Raw genomic sequence first — 16,213 nt, 5'->3', positions numbered from 1 at the left:
CAGCAATGTAGTTGCAGTTGATCCTTCAGAACTGGGTGTGCAGAACGGATCCCTCTAGTGTGTTACATTCCTACATGTGTAAGTATTATTGTTGTTAAGAGGAAGTGTACTTTTTTAATACTTAATCTGATACCAGGCTCTTGAGGCTTGCTTGAAATGGTATGCACCACCATCCTTTTCTTCTTCAATCACAGCACAGAAAATTAATTTGATCTGGTTCTTCCTCACATGCTACATCCCCTGAATAAATCTCCTGCTGCCTCACAAAAAAAAAAAAAAAAAAAAAAAAAAAATCATAGATTAGCTCAAACAAATGCTTTGCCATAGTAGTAGGTTATAAAACTTCCGAAGAGCTAAGGCTGATTGGAACTGTTTTCTAGTGGATACCTGACCTAGTTGCATGTGCACTGTGGCACCTGTGAAGTTAGCTCTACCTGCTCCAGATGGGATGCCCAGGAGTGCTGTCCTTGAAACTGGGCTATTTGTAGGACAACATGAAGGGATAATGGTGTGCTAGCACCACAGTCACTCCCAGATACCAGTCTCAACCTGCCAACAGTGTCTGAACAGAACTGATCACCCTCAGACCAGGTCTTCCCTGCAGTTCTGCACATGATCCTGGACATGTGTTTGTAAGTGCTCTGGGGAATTGCCTAGTACTGTCTGTTACTCTCTACCTCAGCTGGAAAAGAGGAGAGCTGGCAAAGTCTTTTTCTTCTGCTCACTGCACCTGACATGGCTTGCTGTTGTGGTTTAACCCCAGCTGGCAACTAAGCACCACACAGCCACCCGCTCACTCTACCCGCCCCCGGCGGGATGGGGGAGAGAATCGGAAAAGTAAAAGTGAGATAACTTGTGGGTTGAGATAAAGATAGTTTAATAGGTAAAGCAAAAGCTGTGCACACAAGCAAAGCAAAACAAGGAATTCATTCACGACTCCCCATCGGCAGGCAGGTGTTCAGCCATCTCTGGGGAAGGCAGGGCCTCCACCACACATAACAGTTACTTGGATAGACAAATGCCGTCACTCCAAATGTCCCCCCTTCCTCTTTCTTCCCCCAGCTTTATATGCTGAGCATGATGTCATATGGTATGGAATATCCCTTCGGTCAGTTGGGGTCAGCTGTCCCAGCTGTGTCACCTCCCAGCTCCTTGTGCACCCCCAGCCTGCTCGCTGGTGGGGTGAGAAGCAGAAGAGGCCTTGACCCTGTGTAGGCACTGCTCAGCAGTAACTGAAACATCCCTGAATTATCAACACTGTTTTCAGCACAAATCCAAAACATAGCCTCATACTAGCTACTATGAAGAAAATTATTCCAAGTCAAAACCAGCACACCTGCAAACAGCATAAGGCTGTAAAAAACATTTGAGGTGAGCCACCAGGTAAAAGGACTTCAGGGGTGCTTGTGCATGCTAAGATATGGGAACAATTCTTTCTGAAGCTCTCTTTCTGATGAAATGGAGGAGAGGATTATCAGATTAGCAAATGTAAAATGGCCTGTGCAAGGCAGTTGCATGTCCCTTTATTGCCTGTATGATGCTTGACAGAGCACGAGTAATTTCTGACATGGGAGTCGGCCTCAGCTGCTCTCTGTCTTGGTCTGCTTTTTCAATCTCTCTCTCTTTAAACTTTCAGCCTCTACCATTTTTAGCTAGTGTTGTGGTTTAGCCCCAGCCAGCAACTAAGTACCATGCAGCTGCTCGCTCACTCCCCCTGCCCCAGTGGGATGGGGGAGAGAATTGGAAGAGTACGAGTGAGAAAACTGCTGGGTTGAGATAAGAACAGTTTAATAATTGAAATAAAGTAAAATAGTAGTAGAAATAATAATATAATAATAGTAATAATAATATACAAAGCAAGTGATGCACAATGCAATTGCTCACCACCTGCTGACTGATGCCCAGCCAATTCCTGAGCAGTGATCGCTGCCCCCCGGCCAACTCCCCCCAGTTTATATACTGATCATGATGTCATATGGTATGGAATAGCCCTTTGGTCAGTTTGGGTCAGCTGTCCTGGCTGTGCCCCCTCCCAGTTTCTTGTGCACCTGGCAGAGCATGGGAAGCTGCAAAGTCCTTGACTAGTGTAAGCACTACTTAGCAACAACTAAACCATCAGTGTGTTATCAGCATTATTCTCATACTAAATCCAGAACACAGCACTGTGCCTGTTACTAGGAAGAAAATTAACTCTAACCCAGCCGAAACCACGACAGCTAGTGAACCTGTCTGTCCTCAGGGACACTATGCCTCTTACCTGCTGGGACCTTCCTCTGACAGAGATCTCATTGACTATTTGGTTGAATTATTTGTTGAGAGATTGTTTTCAGGCCAGGAAATTAAACCAAGAACAACTCTGGAACTCTGGATTGCTTGTGATGGACTTTAAAAGATGTTCTCAGTCAGAGTTTTTGCTGTAAGGAAAATGGAGGTAAAGAGAGGGTTTGCTTAGAGAATGAGCTGGGTACACAAGATTTCCTGCCCACTCCAGATGTCTGCCAGTAGTATATGTGATGTAAACAGGAAAAAAATAAAATTAATTGGTGTTAAAAACTGACAGAAGCAATAGTCATATTACTAGGGAAATGCATCTGTTGTAAAACATGAGAAGAATTAGAAGTTATAAAGAACAAAATTAACATGTTGTTAAAACCATATGTTCTATTTCAAAGAAAAATTGTGATACTGAGTATCTTGGCTTTTTAGGATTCTTTAAAAAAAAAAAAAAAAAGGCACAAACTGTATTATCTTAGTGCACTTCCAGGCCATCTGATAGAAGCTGGGCATACTTAGAGGCTTAATAATGGTAGCGAGGCACAGTTGTTTCCATATTGGCATTACTGAAACTCATTATCATAGTCATGTCCCTGAGATTTGTACTTTTTGCTTATAAGGAAGATTGCATGTGAAAATAGTGTCATCTGCCATTTCTCACTGGCAGACAATTTAATTTTACTATATCTGCTTTGTTCATAGATCATTTCTTACTGTCAAATGTTACGCAAAAATGACGTAATTATTTTTTGTGTAGTATTTGTCTGTAGTGAGTCATTTAGGCAAAGAAAAATTCATCACCAAAATAGAACTGTGAAGGTAAAGTAACAGCTTTAGTCTGCGCGTGGTGTAAGTGCTATGACAAAAACCTTGATGGGGTTTTCAGGGAAAGCAAGCCATTGCAATTTCATCTTCATGAATGCATTTGTAGCTCAAAAGGAGCTTAGACTTTAAGCCTCACTAACAATTTACTTGGAAACAGCAACACGCTGTGTGTGGCTTTGCATCAATCTGGTGTGGGTTACCTGCAACCCTCCTCCCCTACATCTCTCTACCGGTAGTAATCCCATTAGACGATTACATCTGGTGTCCTCGTCCTGACAGATTTAGTCATAACTGAAGAAGTGCTTCAAGTGGTTTTAATTAACTGTGTGGTATTTTATTACCAGAGCCTCTTGTACCCTATAACTTTGCCTTAAGTGGAGTGAATTTATGGCCTGTTAGGACATGCTAGTCTACAGTTGTGCACATAACCGTCTGTTATTTAGTCAAAACTACAAGAATCAAGGGCTGAGCATTTTCGTACTCATGAATCTTTAATGCAGCTGTACTAAATGTCACTGTAATATCTGATTACCAATCTGTGGCTGAGTCATTTGAGGAAAGTGGTCTGTAAGCTGGTGAGCAGCAGCTAGCTCTTCCTAGAGGTGTTCCGTTTAGCTCAACGGAAGAGAAATGTATGCTTCAGTGTGGTGAGCATTTGCTTCCTGTGTGCCTGATGGCCTTGATCTGAATGGCTGTTATGATCCCCAGAATGGGAAATCTTTATGCTTGGGCAAAATGGCACCAATTTGTTTCTCAGTAGCAGGCAGGCAGAACTGGCTTTTAGCAGAGAAGTATTTTTATTTTCCTACACCTTTCTAACCTTTTGCCTAACAATATTTATCTTTTGTTAGTGATATTTATCTAGGTACAATTTATTTCTATTTTAATTGGAGGAGAAAGAAAGCTATTGAGGGAAAGAAGTTGACTTGGTTATCCATATGGATGGAAACTTAGTGAGAAGTTTCTGAGCTTTCTTTTCCCGTAGAACTCTCTTTGGAATGGATGTGAGGAACTGAAAAAGCTGTGGCATGTTCACTAAGAGTGGGTCTAGATTTGGGCAAGTGAATGAACTCTGCAAACTCACACTTAGCACATGTGTGGCTGGAAGTTCCTAAATAGAAACTGAGATTGTGCGCTCTCCTTGAGGTGGGGATAGCAGGGGAAGACGTTCATTATGAATGTAGCTGTGTTCTTGAAACCTGTTGTCCAGGCTTTTCCTTCAGAGAAACCATGTCGTCTTAAATGCAAGCTGCATAGGTTCACCGTCACTCTGGCAGAGAGGAGTGCTGCGATCCCTAGCCTCCACAGTACAAAATAAACAGAATATTATTGTCTAACCTGTACTGAACAGTGAAGTCCGGTGCACTAGCAAGACAACAGCACTATATTTACAGGCTATGTTGGCCAGGATGAGGAGGTCTAAATGTTTCTACAGTTTGGTGTTTGCTGTAACTTTTGTATGTTCGGACCTACTGTTCCGGTAACACAGGAGGCCCTGTGGTGTTAGAACCTGGGGAACAGGTACTGTTTCTGAACTGTGTACAGAGGGGAAAAAGGCTGAAAACTATGACATCTGCTTAGCTAACTTTAACAACTAACTCTTAAAGTAGGTTGCTACTTCACTACTGGCTAAAAGAAATAAAACATCTTTCAGCTAAAATGTAAGGATCTGAATGGAAAATACAGATTCACAGAAGGATTATACAGTGGAACCTTTCAGTTGAGAAAGTTTCACTGCGTCCACAAAATGGTCAGAAGGAACATGTGGAAAACTTTATACTGGCCTCTTTCTTCTAAAATGAGGCAGGTTCAAAAGAGAAGCACAGAACTAACCTTCAGCAGCAGCGTATAGATACAACGCTACCTCCTAGGAAAGGAAGAGAATATTAAAATATTGTGTTGGGACCAAGTTGTAAAGTGCAGTCTTTAAACATACACCAAGCTAATGTACACAAAATGTTGATGTGTGTGTCGATTACTGTATTGCTCAAGTTTTGCCCATTAACTTACTGGCTGAAGCATGGAGAAAGCTACCACTGAACAAATGCTATTTTGTAACATTTTGCCATCACTGTATTACCTAGGTCAGGTCTCATTTAATGTTGTTGCCTGAAGGGTCACTAAATGTGTGATATAAAAACTGTGAGTTTTTCCTTGATGGAGAGGGTCTTTTCTCACCTGGGAGTTGCAGCATCTGCCTGAAGAGGCAAGATAGCAGGCATTTACAAGCTGGAGCAATGGACAGTGAGGCAGAGAGGTTTCAGGAAAGTAATCCAGGGTTTTAATTTTCTGATGAAATACCTATGAGGTATGTTCTGAGTGAAGTTGAAATCCATGCCACATCTGGCACTTGGCAATCATTTCATTGTTTCTTCCCAAGGACTTTCTGCATGCCCCTGGTTAGTTTTGCAGAGAAGGGGAGGAAGACTGGCAGCCAGCTGGAAAATGTAAAATGTTTTGTCATCCCTCAGCACCCTGCTCTGCCAAAACATGGCAAAGCACAAGTAGGACACCCCTGCTCTGGTGCTGCTATCAAACAGGCATCACTTTCTAAGCTGGTGTGTGGGGGGACCTGCAAAATAAAGAAAAGGAACAAGAGTAGATTTAATTCCTTGTAGACTTCACCTATGTGATCGTTGTCGGAGCAAACTACTCACTGTGACAAAGCAGCACAACACACAGACTCTTACAGCTTCTCTTTGGACTGGCTGCTTCTGCACTTAGGGATTGGGTGTACCCCACTGCCAGCCCCAGGGTCACCTGGACCTGTGCCCATCACAGCAAGTTTTATCTCCCCTCTGGCTACATGTTTCTTTTATCCTTTCCATGGGCATGGCTTGCAAACCAGGCCAGGGAAGCACACCCAGGTTTTCCACATCGGGGTGGAAATTATTCCAGGTGCAGACTATGGTAGGATGCTTTCTTCTCCTGCAGCTCCTTGTGTGGGCTCTGCTCGCAGATTGTTTCCTCAGCAGCTCTTGCCTTCTACATAGTAGTTATGCCAGTCATTTTCCTCGTGTGCGTAAGGTCTGAGGCCCTGGGTACATGACCCAGAGCCCAAGGCTGAATAAGTCTCTGTTTCAGCATGGTGAAGGTAAGTGCCGTGCATATGCTTGAGTGAGGGGTGAGTGGAATTAGGGCCGTGTGACATGCTAGGATAGGCCAGCAGTATGCTGTGACTGCTTTGAACTGAACTGATATTCCTTCACTCTTAAACCCCTGTGAATGTCAACATTTCACTTGAATGATTGTGTTGCCAAATTGTTGTCTGTCTTCTGGAGTCACATCATCAGGCTGACTGACATACATAAGGTTTTCTATTCTTGGGAAGTCTTCCAGCATCAAAAATACAGACCAATAGAGTAGAGCTGCTTTTGAACAAGCCCCAGGTAAGACTCCACTTTGGTTTATGAACTCCTGGTGCATTGCACCAAGTTCAAGTTCTTGATGCTGTTCTGTACTGATTTCTGTTTTGCTTGTTACAAGCTTTCAAGTGCTCCTGAAGTACCCGCATGTTAGCCGACTGCTGAACTGACAGTACAAGCTTTCATCCGCACTGCTTCTTTAGCCTTGTACTTGGTGATGGAAGAACCAAAGAAACAGCTGAACCTGGTAGAAAAACCCATCGAAGCCAAATAACATAACAAACATGTTTTGTAACCAGTGTGTTTCTCAGAAACAATAAGATTAAGTGGATGAGTTGGTGCGCTCTGTGCCTGGTGGAAAGAAGCTTATTTAAATTAAGAGGATGTTGTGGTTTAACCCAGTAGGCAGCTAAACACCACACAGCCGTTCACTCACTCTACCCCTCCCCAGTGGGATGGGGGAGAGAATCAGAAAAAAAAAAAAAATTATAGGTTGAGATAAAGACAGTTTAATAGGACAGAAAAGGAAGGAATAATAATAAACAAAACAAGTGATGCACAATGCAATTGCTCACCACCCGCCGACTGACACCCAGCCAGTCCCCAAGCAGCGATTGCTGCCCCCCGGCCAACTCCCCCCAGCTTATATACCGAGCATGACGTCATATGGTATGGAATAGCCCTTTGGTCGGTTTGGGTCAGCTGTCCTGGCTGTGCCCCCTCCCAGTTTCTTGTGCACCTGGCAGAGCATGGGAAGCTGAAAAATCCTTGACTAGTGTAAGCAGTACTTAGCAACAACTAAAACATCAGTGTGTTATCAGCATTATTCTCATACTAACTCCAAAACACAGCACTATACCAGCTACTAGAAAGAAAATTAACTCTATCCTAGCTGAAACCAGGACGGAGGACCAGATAATCTGTGTTTCAGTCTAGAAAGAAAATGAGTTCCACAGAAGACCTTGACTATCCTCAAATCATCTTGCAATACAACAGTGGATTTTTAGTCTCAAAGGTAAGAAATATAACTCAGTCTTGGATAGATGTCTAAGAGCATGCAGACAGAAATATTCAAGGATCTCACTTCAGGTCCTGAATGTAAGTCTTTGGAATGAAAACCATCTCATACGAAAGCATCCTGTCTCCTCATCTAGGCAGGAAGGAAATTTGAAAAGAAAATAGATTTGAAAGTGACCTGACCTCTCAGGATAGACTTAGCATTTATTGAGACCTCTCTGACCTTCAGGGGCTTGGATGAGCAGACCTTGTCTCTGCATGAGGCTTTATAAAAAACACAGGAGTTTATAGCTGAGGGCTTGCTGTCTGACTGCCCCAAATGTGGAAGGATCCTTCGGTGGTGGGATTTCTTCCCACTTTTCATTTTTGGAATTTAAGAAACAGAGAACTGACTTGAATTGCCTTTTGCTCTCCCTGTTAAACCATGAAAAGAGCAGGATTTTTCAAATATCTTCTCAAAGAATTTCCTTCCCTCTCCCATGGTTTGTCTGTATGTACTATGCAGAAGGCTGAGCTTGAGAACTTCTGTGTATTGCCTCTTTTCAGGTGATGGAAAGAGTCTGGTATAATGAGTGTTTTTCCAAACAGCATTTGATTAAGGCACAAAGGTAGAACTAGTAGTTCCACTTTTCTGTATTGTTTACTGATGTTATTTGCCTTTCTGTGTGTGTAAGCACATGGGCATAAAATTATAATATCCAGTGCAGTGGAGATTTTTTCCTCATTTACTATTTAGTTACCTTTCCTATTGTCCCTTGTCACACCTCTGGCTAGCATGGTAATGGAAGGTATTCTCTCTGGGTTGCGCAAATAATGCTGCATCCTAAGGCTCCTGAAAGGCAGAGCTGTCAGTAAGGGAGAGAAAAGTGGATAATGAAAAATCCTTTTGCTTGGTGGGAAAGACGAGTGCCCAATGCTTTCCAAATTAACACTGGTACTATGTTTTTGAGAAACTATCTCAACTTTTGTTAAACCGTGTTCTTACTGAGGGTAAAAGGATTTTATCAAATTGTTGTAGATACAAGCAGTCAATTGAGTTGATACCTTTGTTACTGTTTTAGGAGTGTTTGTGTGGCCAGAGAAATAGGCTAATACTTGTAAACTTCACTGTGTACAGCCAAAGAAGGATATTTTTCTTGTGTATGGTTACGTATGTCTGTTTGAAGGTTGCGGGTTGTTGCTGGAGAAGTTACACACCTTCCTTCTCTATGAACAGACAGGGCATTTCTGCTGGCCTGAATGAGGCACTCCTTTTGGCTGAGAGGAATCTCCCTGCCTCAGGGAGACCACTGTAGTTATGCATGTCAGTCCCTGAAAATAGGGTCCACGGACTGGGATATTCTCCCCTGCTGCAAGCCACAGGAGAGTCTTCAGGGTTCACTGGCGCATACGTTAGATCCTTAGTTAAAGAAGAAAAACAACAGACAAACCCATCACCACACAGTCTTGCCTTTGTGGTCTCCAGACAAAAAGCAAGAGAGACTGTGAGAATGTGCTCTGAAATTAAGAGGCAGGAACATTCATGTCCAAAACCTGGTCTCTAATTGTGAACCTTTGTTAGCCAAAAACATTGGCTGGCTTCACCAGAAAAGGAAAAGAAATGAAAAAAGATGCACTACAAGCACTGTATGGTGTTACCAGTGTTCAGAGAAACTTCAGTTTAATCATTGGACTTGTTTATATGAAATATGATTTTACATGAAAAAAAAATTATTATGTGTATATTTTCTCCCACAAAGCAGCTTTAGAAATGCAATAGGCTTTGGTGCTTTCACCTGATTCCTTGCTCCCACCTTTCCTTACCCCCAGGTTATGTTCACTGCCTGTGAGTTGGGGGTGTTTGATCTGCTGGAGTCAGGAGAGCCTCTGTCTTCAGATGCCATTGCGGCACACTTGGGTACTAGCACCACGGGGATGGAAAGACTGCTGGATGCCTGTGTGGGACTGAAGCTCTTGGCGGTAGAGCTAACACAAGAAGGAGGTAATAATGGCAGAAGAAGGGGAAGAAACTGAAAGGCTTAACCCTCTGATGGTTTTGAAAGTGAGGTGAGGTGTGTGGAGAAAGGTGATACCTAGCATTAGGCCAGTTACTGCAGCTGGAAGGAGGACAGAATTGCTTGAGAACACCATCACTGCTTCAGCTGAAAGAGAAGCAGCAAATGTCAGCATCATTAAAGGTGTAAAGTAAAACCCAAGTGGAGGTCTCAATATCCCTAAAATTCTTTGTGCAAGAGCCTCAGGTGACCTTGGAGAAGATATTCAGAGTCTGCAGAGCTGGTCTCAAGAAAACTATGAGGCGTGGGCATGATTTTAAACCTTAAAACAAAATGCCAGGGTGGATGGCCAACAGCATGATTTAAAAACACGTTTTGATTTTCTTTGGGGTTGTACCACCATGTAAAGTATTTTATTAGGTTGCGGATCTGAACTGAGAGGTGATGTAAATTTGCCCTTGCATCAGAGGTGTTGAGTCCACATGGTCAGAAGGGATCTGTGGCCATGAGACAGCTAGTCAGGACTAGCCAGAGTCTTACAAGTTGTGTCCCCTGCTCTGCCTTGCGTTGCCTTTCCCAGTTTTAGGGCTTACAGTAGTTGCCCAATGAGTTTAGAGAGAGCAGGATCTATTTTTTATATTCCTTTTGTATGCCAGTCCCGTGGGTGACTGATGCCATTGCAGATGTGTTGGAGGAAGAGGGGGAGATTTCTGTGAGTCCTTTGGGCATTCATCTGTCTGCAGAAGGTCCTGCCCTAGTGAACTGAGAGAGGGTAGGTGTGGTTGGGGAATTGTCTCCTACTTGTTGACCTTGATCAGAAAAAAAATACTTGTTTGCAAGGGTTTCTCATTTAAACAGAACATACCAATAACTTCTTCTGATAGTAAAAGTCTATAGGTAAATGATGACACTTGTAAGGCATTCATCTTGCTGTTCTTGAAAGAAACGTTTGGTGCTGGAGTAAGTAGGTAGATAGTGTTTACTCACATTGAATGGGGCAACACACATTTCAGCAGTCCTCACACACTGCTCATTGCAGTGGAAGGATTGGTTATAGAAGCAATGTGTTTGTATCTTTGCTCATATAGACATCTTCTGGTGATAAGTACCATGCTGTATGATAGGCTTGGTGAGGTGGTATATCATACATGTTTGTAAATACATTTATTTCACCCTTTAGCCCTCTACAGAAACACAGAGATTTCCAACATATACCTTACAAAATCAAGTCCCAAGTCTCAGTATCATATTATGATGTATTACTCCAACACAGTCTACTTGTGCTGGCACTACCTGGCCGATGCTGTGAGGTAAGGAGCAGTGTTGTGCACTGTCTGTTTCAGACTGTTCTGCAGCATCTGTGTGGTTGCTCTCAGAGCGGTGTGTTTCTGGGGAAGGGCACAATGAAGATGCTGTCTGGTTCTCAGAAAGAAAATTCAACAGACCATTTCGGCTGTTAACACACCCAATATGTGTTCTTGTTTTTTCTTGTTTTCCATTTGTGTGTGTTCTTGTTTTCCTTTTCCTTCTGATGGTAGAGATGATCAAGGATTCAGATTTCTGTGTGTTTGACCTTCAGCAAACACTTGATCATTACTGTGGCTCTTACTTGAGGAGGCATAAACAAAGTAAATGATGAGTAACAACGGCTTAAGGATACTTCTGTTACGAAGGTGTACAGGAGTAGTTTAATATGGGGCTGGAGTCTCACTTGTTCCAGTCCATGCGACTGATGATCAAACATGGTGTGTGCGATGGTGACAATTGCACCAGTCTTGCACCTTTACTTGAGATGTATTCCCATAAATCATAGAATAGTTTGAGTTGGAAGGGACCTTAAGGACCATGGGCAGACATACTTTCCACTACCTTCCTACCCATCCAACCTGGCCTTGAAAAGAACCAGTCATTCTTGTGAAAGGTTGAGAAATATATCAGCATATTTTGGGGTAGCAAGTGAGGGTGCCTTTACAGCCGTTACAAACAGGCTGGCATACATTCTGTACAAAGCTGACCAAATTCCACTTTGATGAACTAGCTGAAACTGCAGCCCTGAGGTGTGCTTGAGTGAAAGAAGAAGAAATCCACAGTCATTTGCTTTTTTTTGGTTGCTATTTTAGAGAAGGAAGAAACCAATATGAAAGAGCTTTTGGCATTTCATCTAAAGACCCTTTTGGAGCAATGTACAGGTAATCATTAGTATATTTATAGAAATTTTATTCTTCTTTTTGTAGATAAAATTAATGTTTTTAATTATGACTGAGGAAAATTAAATATGATGATGTGAGAATCCCAGTCATCAGAACCATCATGCAGCTTTTCCTTTCTCAACAGTATCCATTACTGGAACACTGTCTGATATTTTGAATAGAGGTATATAATTTCCTATTCTGAAAAACGTATCACGAGTCTCTGGCACAATAGCAATGGTAGCTGAAGGAAAAAAATCCCTTGGAAGCCTGAGAATTAGCAGCGTAATACACTGTTGGACTTCACTAGTCTTAATTCTCTATTTAAATGCATGAATGCCTATCTGTACCCTTCTGCTACAGTAATACTCAAGGTAGGTTTATATGCAAAGAGAATGTAGTCAGTGTCAATAAAAACAGAGATTAGTGTTTAAGCTAAAACTCATAATAAGTTATATGATAGGAATCATCAAGGATATTGTAAGTTACCTTTTCTACGTGCTGTGTCTGTTTGCATTACTAGATCAGAAGAAGAAATGCTGAAATTCATGGCTGGCCAGAACTCAATATGGGGCATATGTGGCAGACATGTTCTTGCTGCATTTGACCTTTCCCCTTTCAGGCAGATCTGTGACCTGGGAGGTGAGCATCAGTAGATCTTCTTTAACAAGCCTCTGAACAGTCTTCTTTGACAAGCTCAGAAAGGAAAAATAACTCCTATGGTATATGATGGACAAAAAAATGGGAAGCAGGACATATCTCAGAATCTTGTCAGCAATAAAGGGAGTGTTTTAGTGATCTGGCTGGGCTAAAAAGAGAAATGTGAGAGTGGTGAGAGCATTAGGAAGCTCAATGTTTTTCCCTACAGAGTCTCCTTGGTGTGAGCAGTGGCTTATCCCCTTGCGTACGTGGCAGGTTTGGCATTTTTTCTTGCCTTGCTTGATAGCAACCTCCTGAAAGGAGGTTGTAGTGAGGTGGGTGTTGGTCTCTTCTCCCAAGTAGCTAGCAATAGGACAAGAGAAAATGGCTCAAGCTGCGCCAGGGGAGGTTTAGATTGGATATTAGGAAAAATTTCTTCACGGAAGGAGTAGTCAAGCATTGTAACAGGCTGCCCAGAGAGGTAGTGGAGTCCCCATCCCTGGAAGTGTTCAAAAAATGGGTAGACGTGGCACTTTGGGACATGTTTTAGTGTAGTATACCCTTAATTAGTTTAGTATGGACTTGGTAATGTTAGGTTAATGGTTGGACTGGATGATCTTAAAGGTCTTTTCCAACCTAAACAATTCTATGATTCTATGATACATTCTTCTGGTGCCAGACTCTTTCCCTCCTCCCCTTCAGTCAGTGTTGTTAAGTTGTGATATTGTCTGCAGCCTTTTACCCTGCAGCACCCCACTGTCCCAGTGCTGCTGAATGCTGCCAGGATTCATGGGAGCCATCAGGCTCCCTCGCAGGCTTCATCATTGCTTGCCCAGTGCCTGGTTGTGTGGCTCTGTTTTTCATTTCCCACCTTCCAGCATCCACAGCTGGGGCCGGCTGAGGGGGTGTGTAAGAGCTGTAAGGGCTGGGGCTGACACCATAGTCCTGGGTGCTGGGATCCCAGGGGCTTCCTACAGAGCAAATGGAGATGGTGGCCTCTCCTGTCCCTCCTCTTCCCTTTCAGCAATACGTGGGGAGCAAACGTACCTTGCCAGCTGCCATGAGGCTGAATGCACCATTGCCTGCATCACTTCATGGGGGTGTTGCCGAACAGGTTGGTTTTGTGACAGCACTGACCTTCTTTTGCTCTCCCCAAAGGAGGTGGAGGAGCTTTGGCCCGGGAGTGTGTTTCTTTGTACCCAAATTCCACGGTCACAATTTACGACCTGCCAAAAGTTGTGCAAGTGGCCAAAGAGCAATTTATTCCCCCTGAGGAGCATCAGATCACTTTCCATGAAGGTAGGTGCGGACAGCAATGTAGTGTTGGCACAGCTGTTGCTCCTGAGCCCCTTGTCTCTGTTCAGAGGTACTGTATTGGAGGCTCATGTCTCCAGCTGCCCCTTAAATGGGCAGAGCATCCAAGACTGCAGCTTTCCCAGCCCATGTCTGTAATTCATTGCTACTGCAGGGCTGTTCCCCCACTTGTGCACCTGCAGCTACCTTCTCTCAGAGACACAACTTGGTTATTCAGCAACCCAGAAGCTCTTTACTCCTGAACAGAACTATTTGATTTCTTCAGAACAAGGGTACTTTAACAAAAAAAAGTCCTGCAATTTTGAAAAACTGCCATGCCATTTTATAAATCTTCCTAACACTCCCTTCTCTCCTGTGCAGACCTCTTGGCAGGTGTGCGGGATGCCAGGCCTGCTCTGAGCAAAGGGGATTCCTTCTCTGGTCATGATTGATTGACTTTCAAGTCCTAAGATATTTCAGGCTTTGAATGTGGGTGAGCTAGCCCATATTCCTTTTGTCCAGTCTGTAGATCTTGCATGGTCTTTGCACCATCTATGATGAAAATGAGTGTAGGGAGATCTAATTTTTAATGTTTACAAAAGCCTTCAAAGTGTTGGAATGACTTAATATTGCTTGAAGCTCAGAGAGAGGAAAGAAGCCTTGAGGAAGGGAGTATACAAAAGCAAAGATAGAGAAACACAGGAAATGTTATGTGTGCCAGTGGTGTAAAGAAATGGGAGTGAAAATGACAAAGCAAGATGCAGAGAGAAAAATCTGAATGTGGTACACCAGGTGCTGAACAAAAGGCATGATGATGAAGCTAGAGCTAGGAGTAGAGAGACATGTATTTTTTCCTTATGGATTCATGATGCACCTCTGTAGTTACTGAAGGTCTTTGGAAATTTGCTTACATAAGGGAAAATTCTTTCCTTTTTTCTATGACAGAAACCATGAGGAGCTGTCTCCTCTTCTTAACCTTTATGAATCTGAATTCCTGCCTTTGGGAAAAACTTAGACTCAAATGCTTCCCTGTGCATCAAAGGCTGTTTCAGATGAGCTGCTGCTTGTAAACATTTCAGACCTTCTTGAGACTGAACCAGAACAGAATCCTCTATGCAGTGCCACAGAGGACTTTTACCTGGTAACTCTGTTGCTGTCTGATGTGGGTGATGGACATAGCAAGCCCAGAGTCTTTAGAACTGGACAGAACTGAAAATATTTCTTTAACTCGGCCCTCTGTGTTTTGGGAGTTGTGTAATACATGTGTTCTTGCTTTACAGGAGACTTCTTTAGTGATTCAATTCCCGAAGCTGAACTGTATATTTTATCCAAGATACTGCATGATTGGGATGATGACAAATGCAGGCAGCTGCTGGCAAAAGTCCACAAGGCTTGCAAACCTGGTAGGTGTGAGCTCTTGAAGAGCAGGGAGACTCTCGCCCATCAGTTACGTGAAGCACACCAGTCTCGATGTGCAGGTGGCAGAGTTTCAGTGCAGGGATTTCTTGGTTTAGTATTTTGCTTTCCTAAGCCAGCTGTGTGCAGCTGAGCCAAATAGGGCCTGGACTAAGTTCTCATTATCTGGCTTCCATTATTACTCTCCTCCACAGGAACTTCTTTCAACATATTTAGGTATAAGGACTGGAGATTTTGGGGAATTGTTTAGATAGACATGTGTATACACCATAGTAAAAATCCCATTAAGCATCACATTGAACCCTTCAGCTTTGACGATACTGCCTACAGAGCCGGGTCCTCAGCAAAATCAGTAAGCCCAGCTCCTGTGTGTTTCCGCTGGGGGAAATGGGAATTTCCATCCCAGCTCTAGCATCCCCTTCAGCCCCACGACATCAGTACCCCGCTAGCCAGGCAGACGCACGCTCCGATTCTTCTGCTCTTTCATTGTCATCTGTGGTGCTGAAAAATGACTTAATGTAGCGGCTGCTTCTTCCTGAAACTAAAGGTTAGGATCTAATAACTCAGCTGAAAAATAGCTCGTCTTCTCAAAGCTCAGCATGTGTTTTATTTCTCTTTATTCAACCAGGCGGTGGAGTGCTGCTGGTTGAATCGCTTCTGAATGAAGATAGAAGTGGGCCTCTAGAAACCCAACTGTATTCGATGAATATGTTGGTGCAGACAGAAGGAAAAGAGCGAACAGCAGCAGCGTACAGCAAGCTCCTTGAGGCAGCTGGCTTTGGAGAGGTTCAAGTCAAGAGGACTGGAAAACTCTATGATGCTGTTTTAGGAAGGAAATAATACCTCCATTATGTACCTAACAAGATAGAATAAGTGGAGAAATGTGATATTCTCTTCTTAGAAGACAATCATCAACTTAGCTTTTAGTTAAGGCAGCCAACTTTTTTGTAAGCTGATACATTGTCAGGCTTATGCATGATGCCCCTTGAGTGTGCATGGATTATAAGCGTGGCAGCCTGATTACTGATTAGGGCTTGCCTTTGGCTCTGGAAGGGAGAGAATGTAATCAACACCTGTTCCACAAGAAATAACTGATGAAAGAAATGTGCAGTGTGTCTGCTTCAGATTTTTTCATTCTTTCCAATTTTAGCACTGTATCTGACAAAAGCAAAGCTGAATTTGCACTTGGATTCCTGCAAAA

At 43.0% G+C, this 16,213-nt stretch overlaps 1 protein-coding gene across 1 annotated transcript; it reads left to right on the top strand.

The window, feature by feature from the left end:
* The first annotated feature begins 7,407 nt into the window (after positions 1–7,407).
* ASMT (acetylserotonin O-methyltransferase) lies at positions 7,408–15,852 on the top strand. The gene is made up of 8 exons (XM_009484951.2): positions 7,408–7,479; positions 9,291–9,462; positions 10,656–10,785; positions 11,596–11,664; positions 12,188–12,306; positions 13,462–13,602; positions 14,877–14,999; positions 15,641–15,852. The coding sequence occupies exons 1-8, from the start codon at positions 7,408–7,410 to the stop codon at positions 15,850–15,852; spliced, it is 1,038 nt and encodes a 345-aa protein (XP_009483226.1).
* The last annotated feature ends 361 nt before the right edge of the window (positions 15,853–16,213 follow it).

Source organism: Pelecanus crispus, chromosome 1 (genome assembly GCF_030463565.1).
Source record: "Pelecanus crispus isolate bPelCri1 chromosome 1, bPelCri1.pri, whole genome shotgun sequence".
In the NCBI taxonomy this organism is placed as follows: Eukaryota; Metazoa; Chordata; class Aves; order Pelecaniformes; family Pelecanidae; genus Pelecanus; species Pelecanus crispus.
Note: the sequence above shows the minus strand (reverse complement) of the source record. Positions and strands in the feature narration are given on the sequence as shown.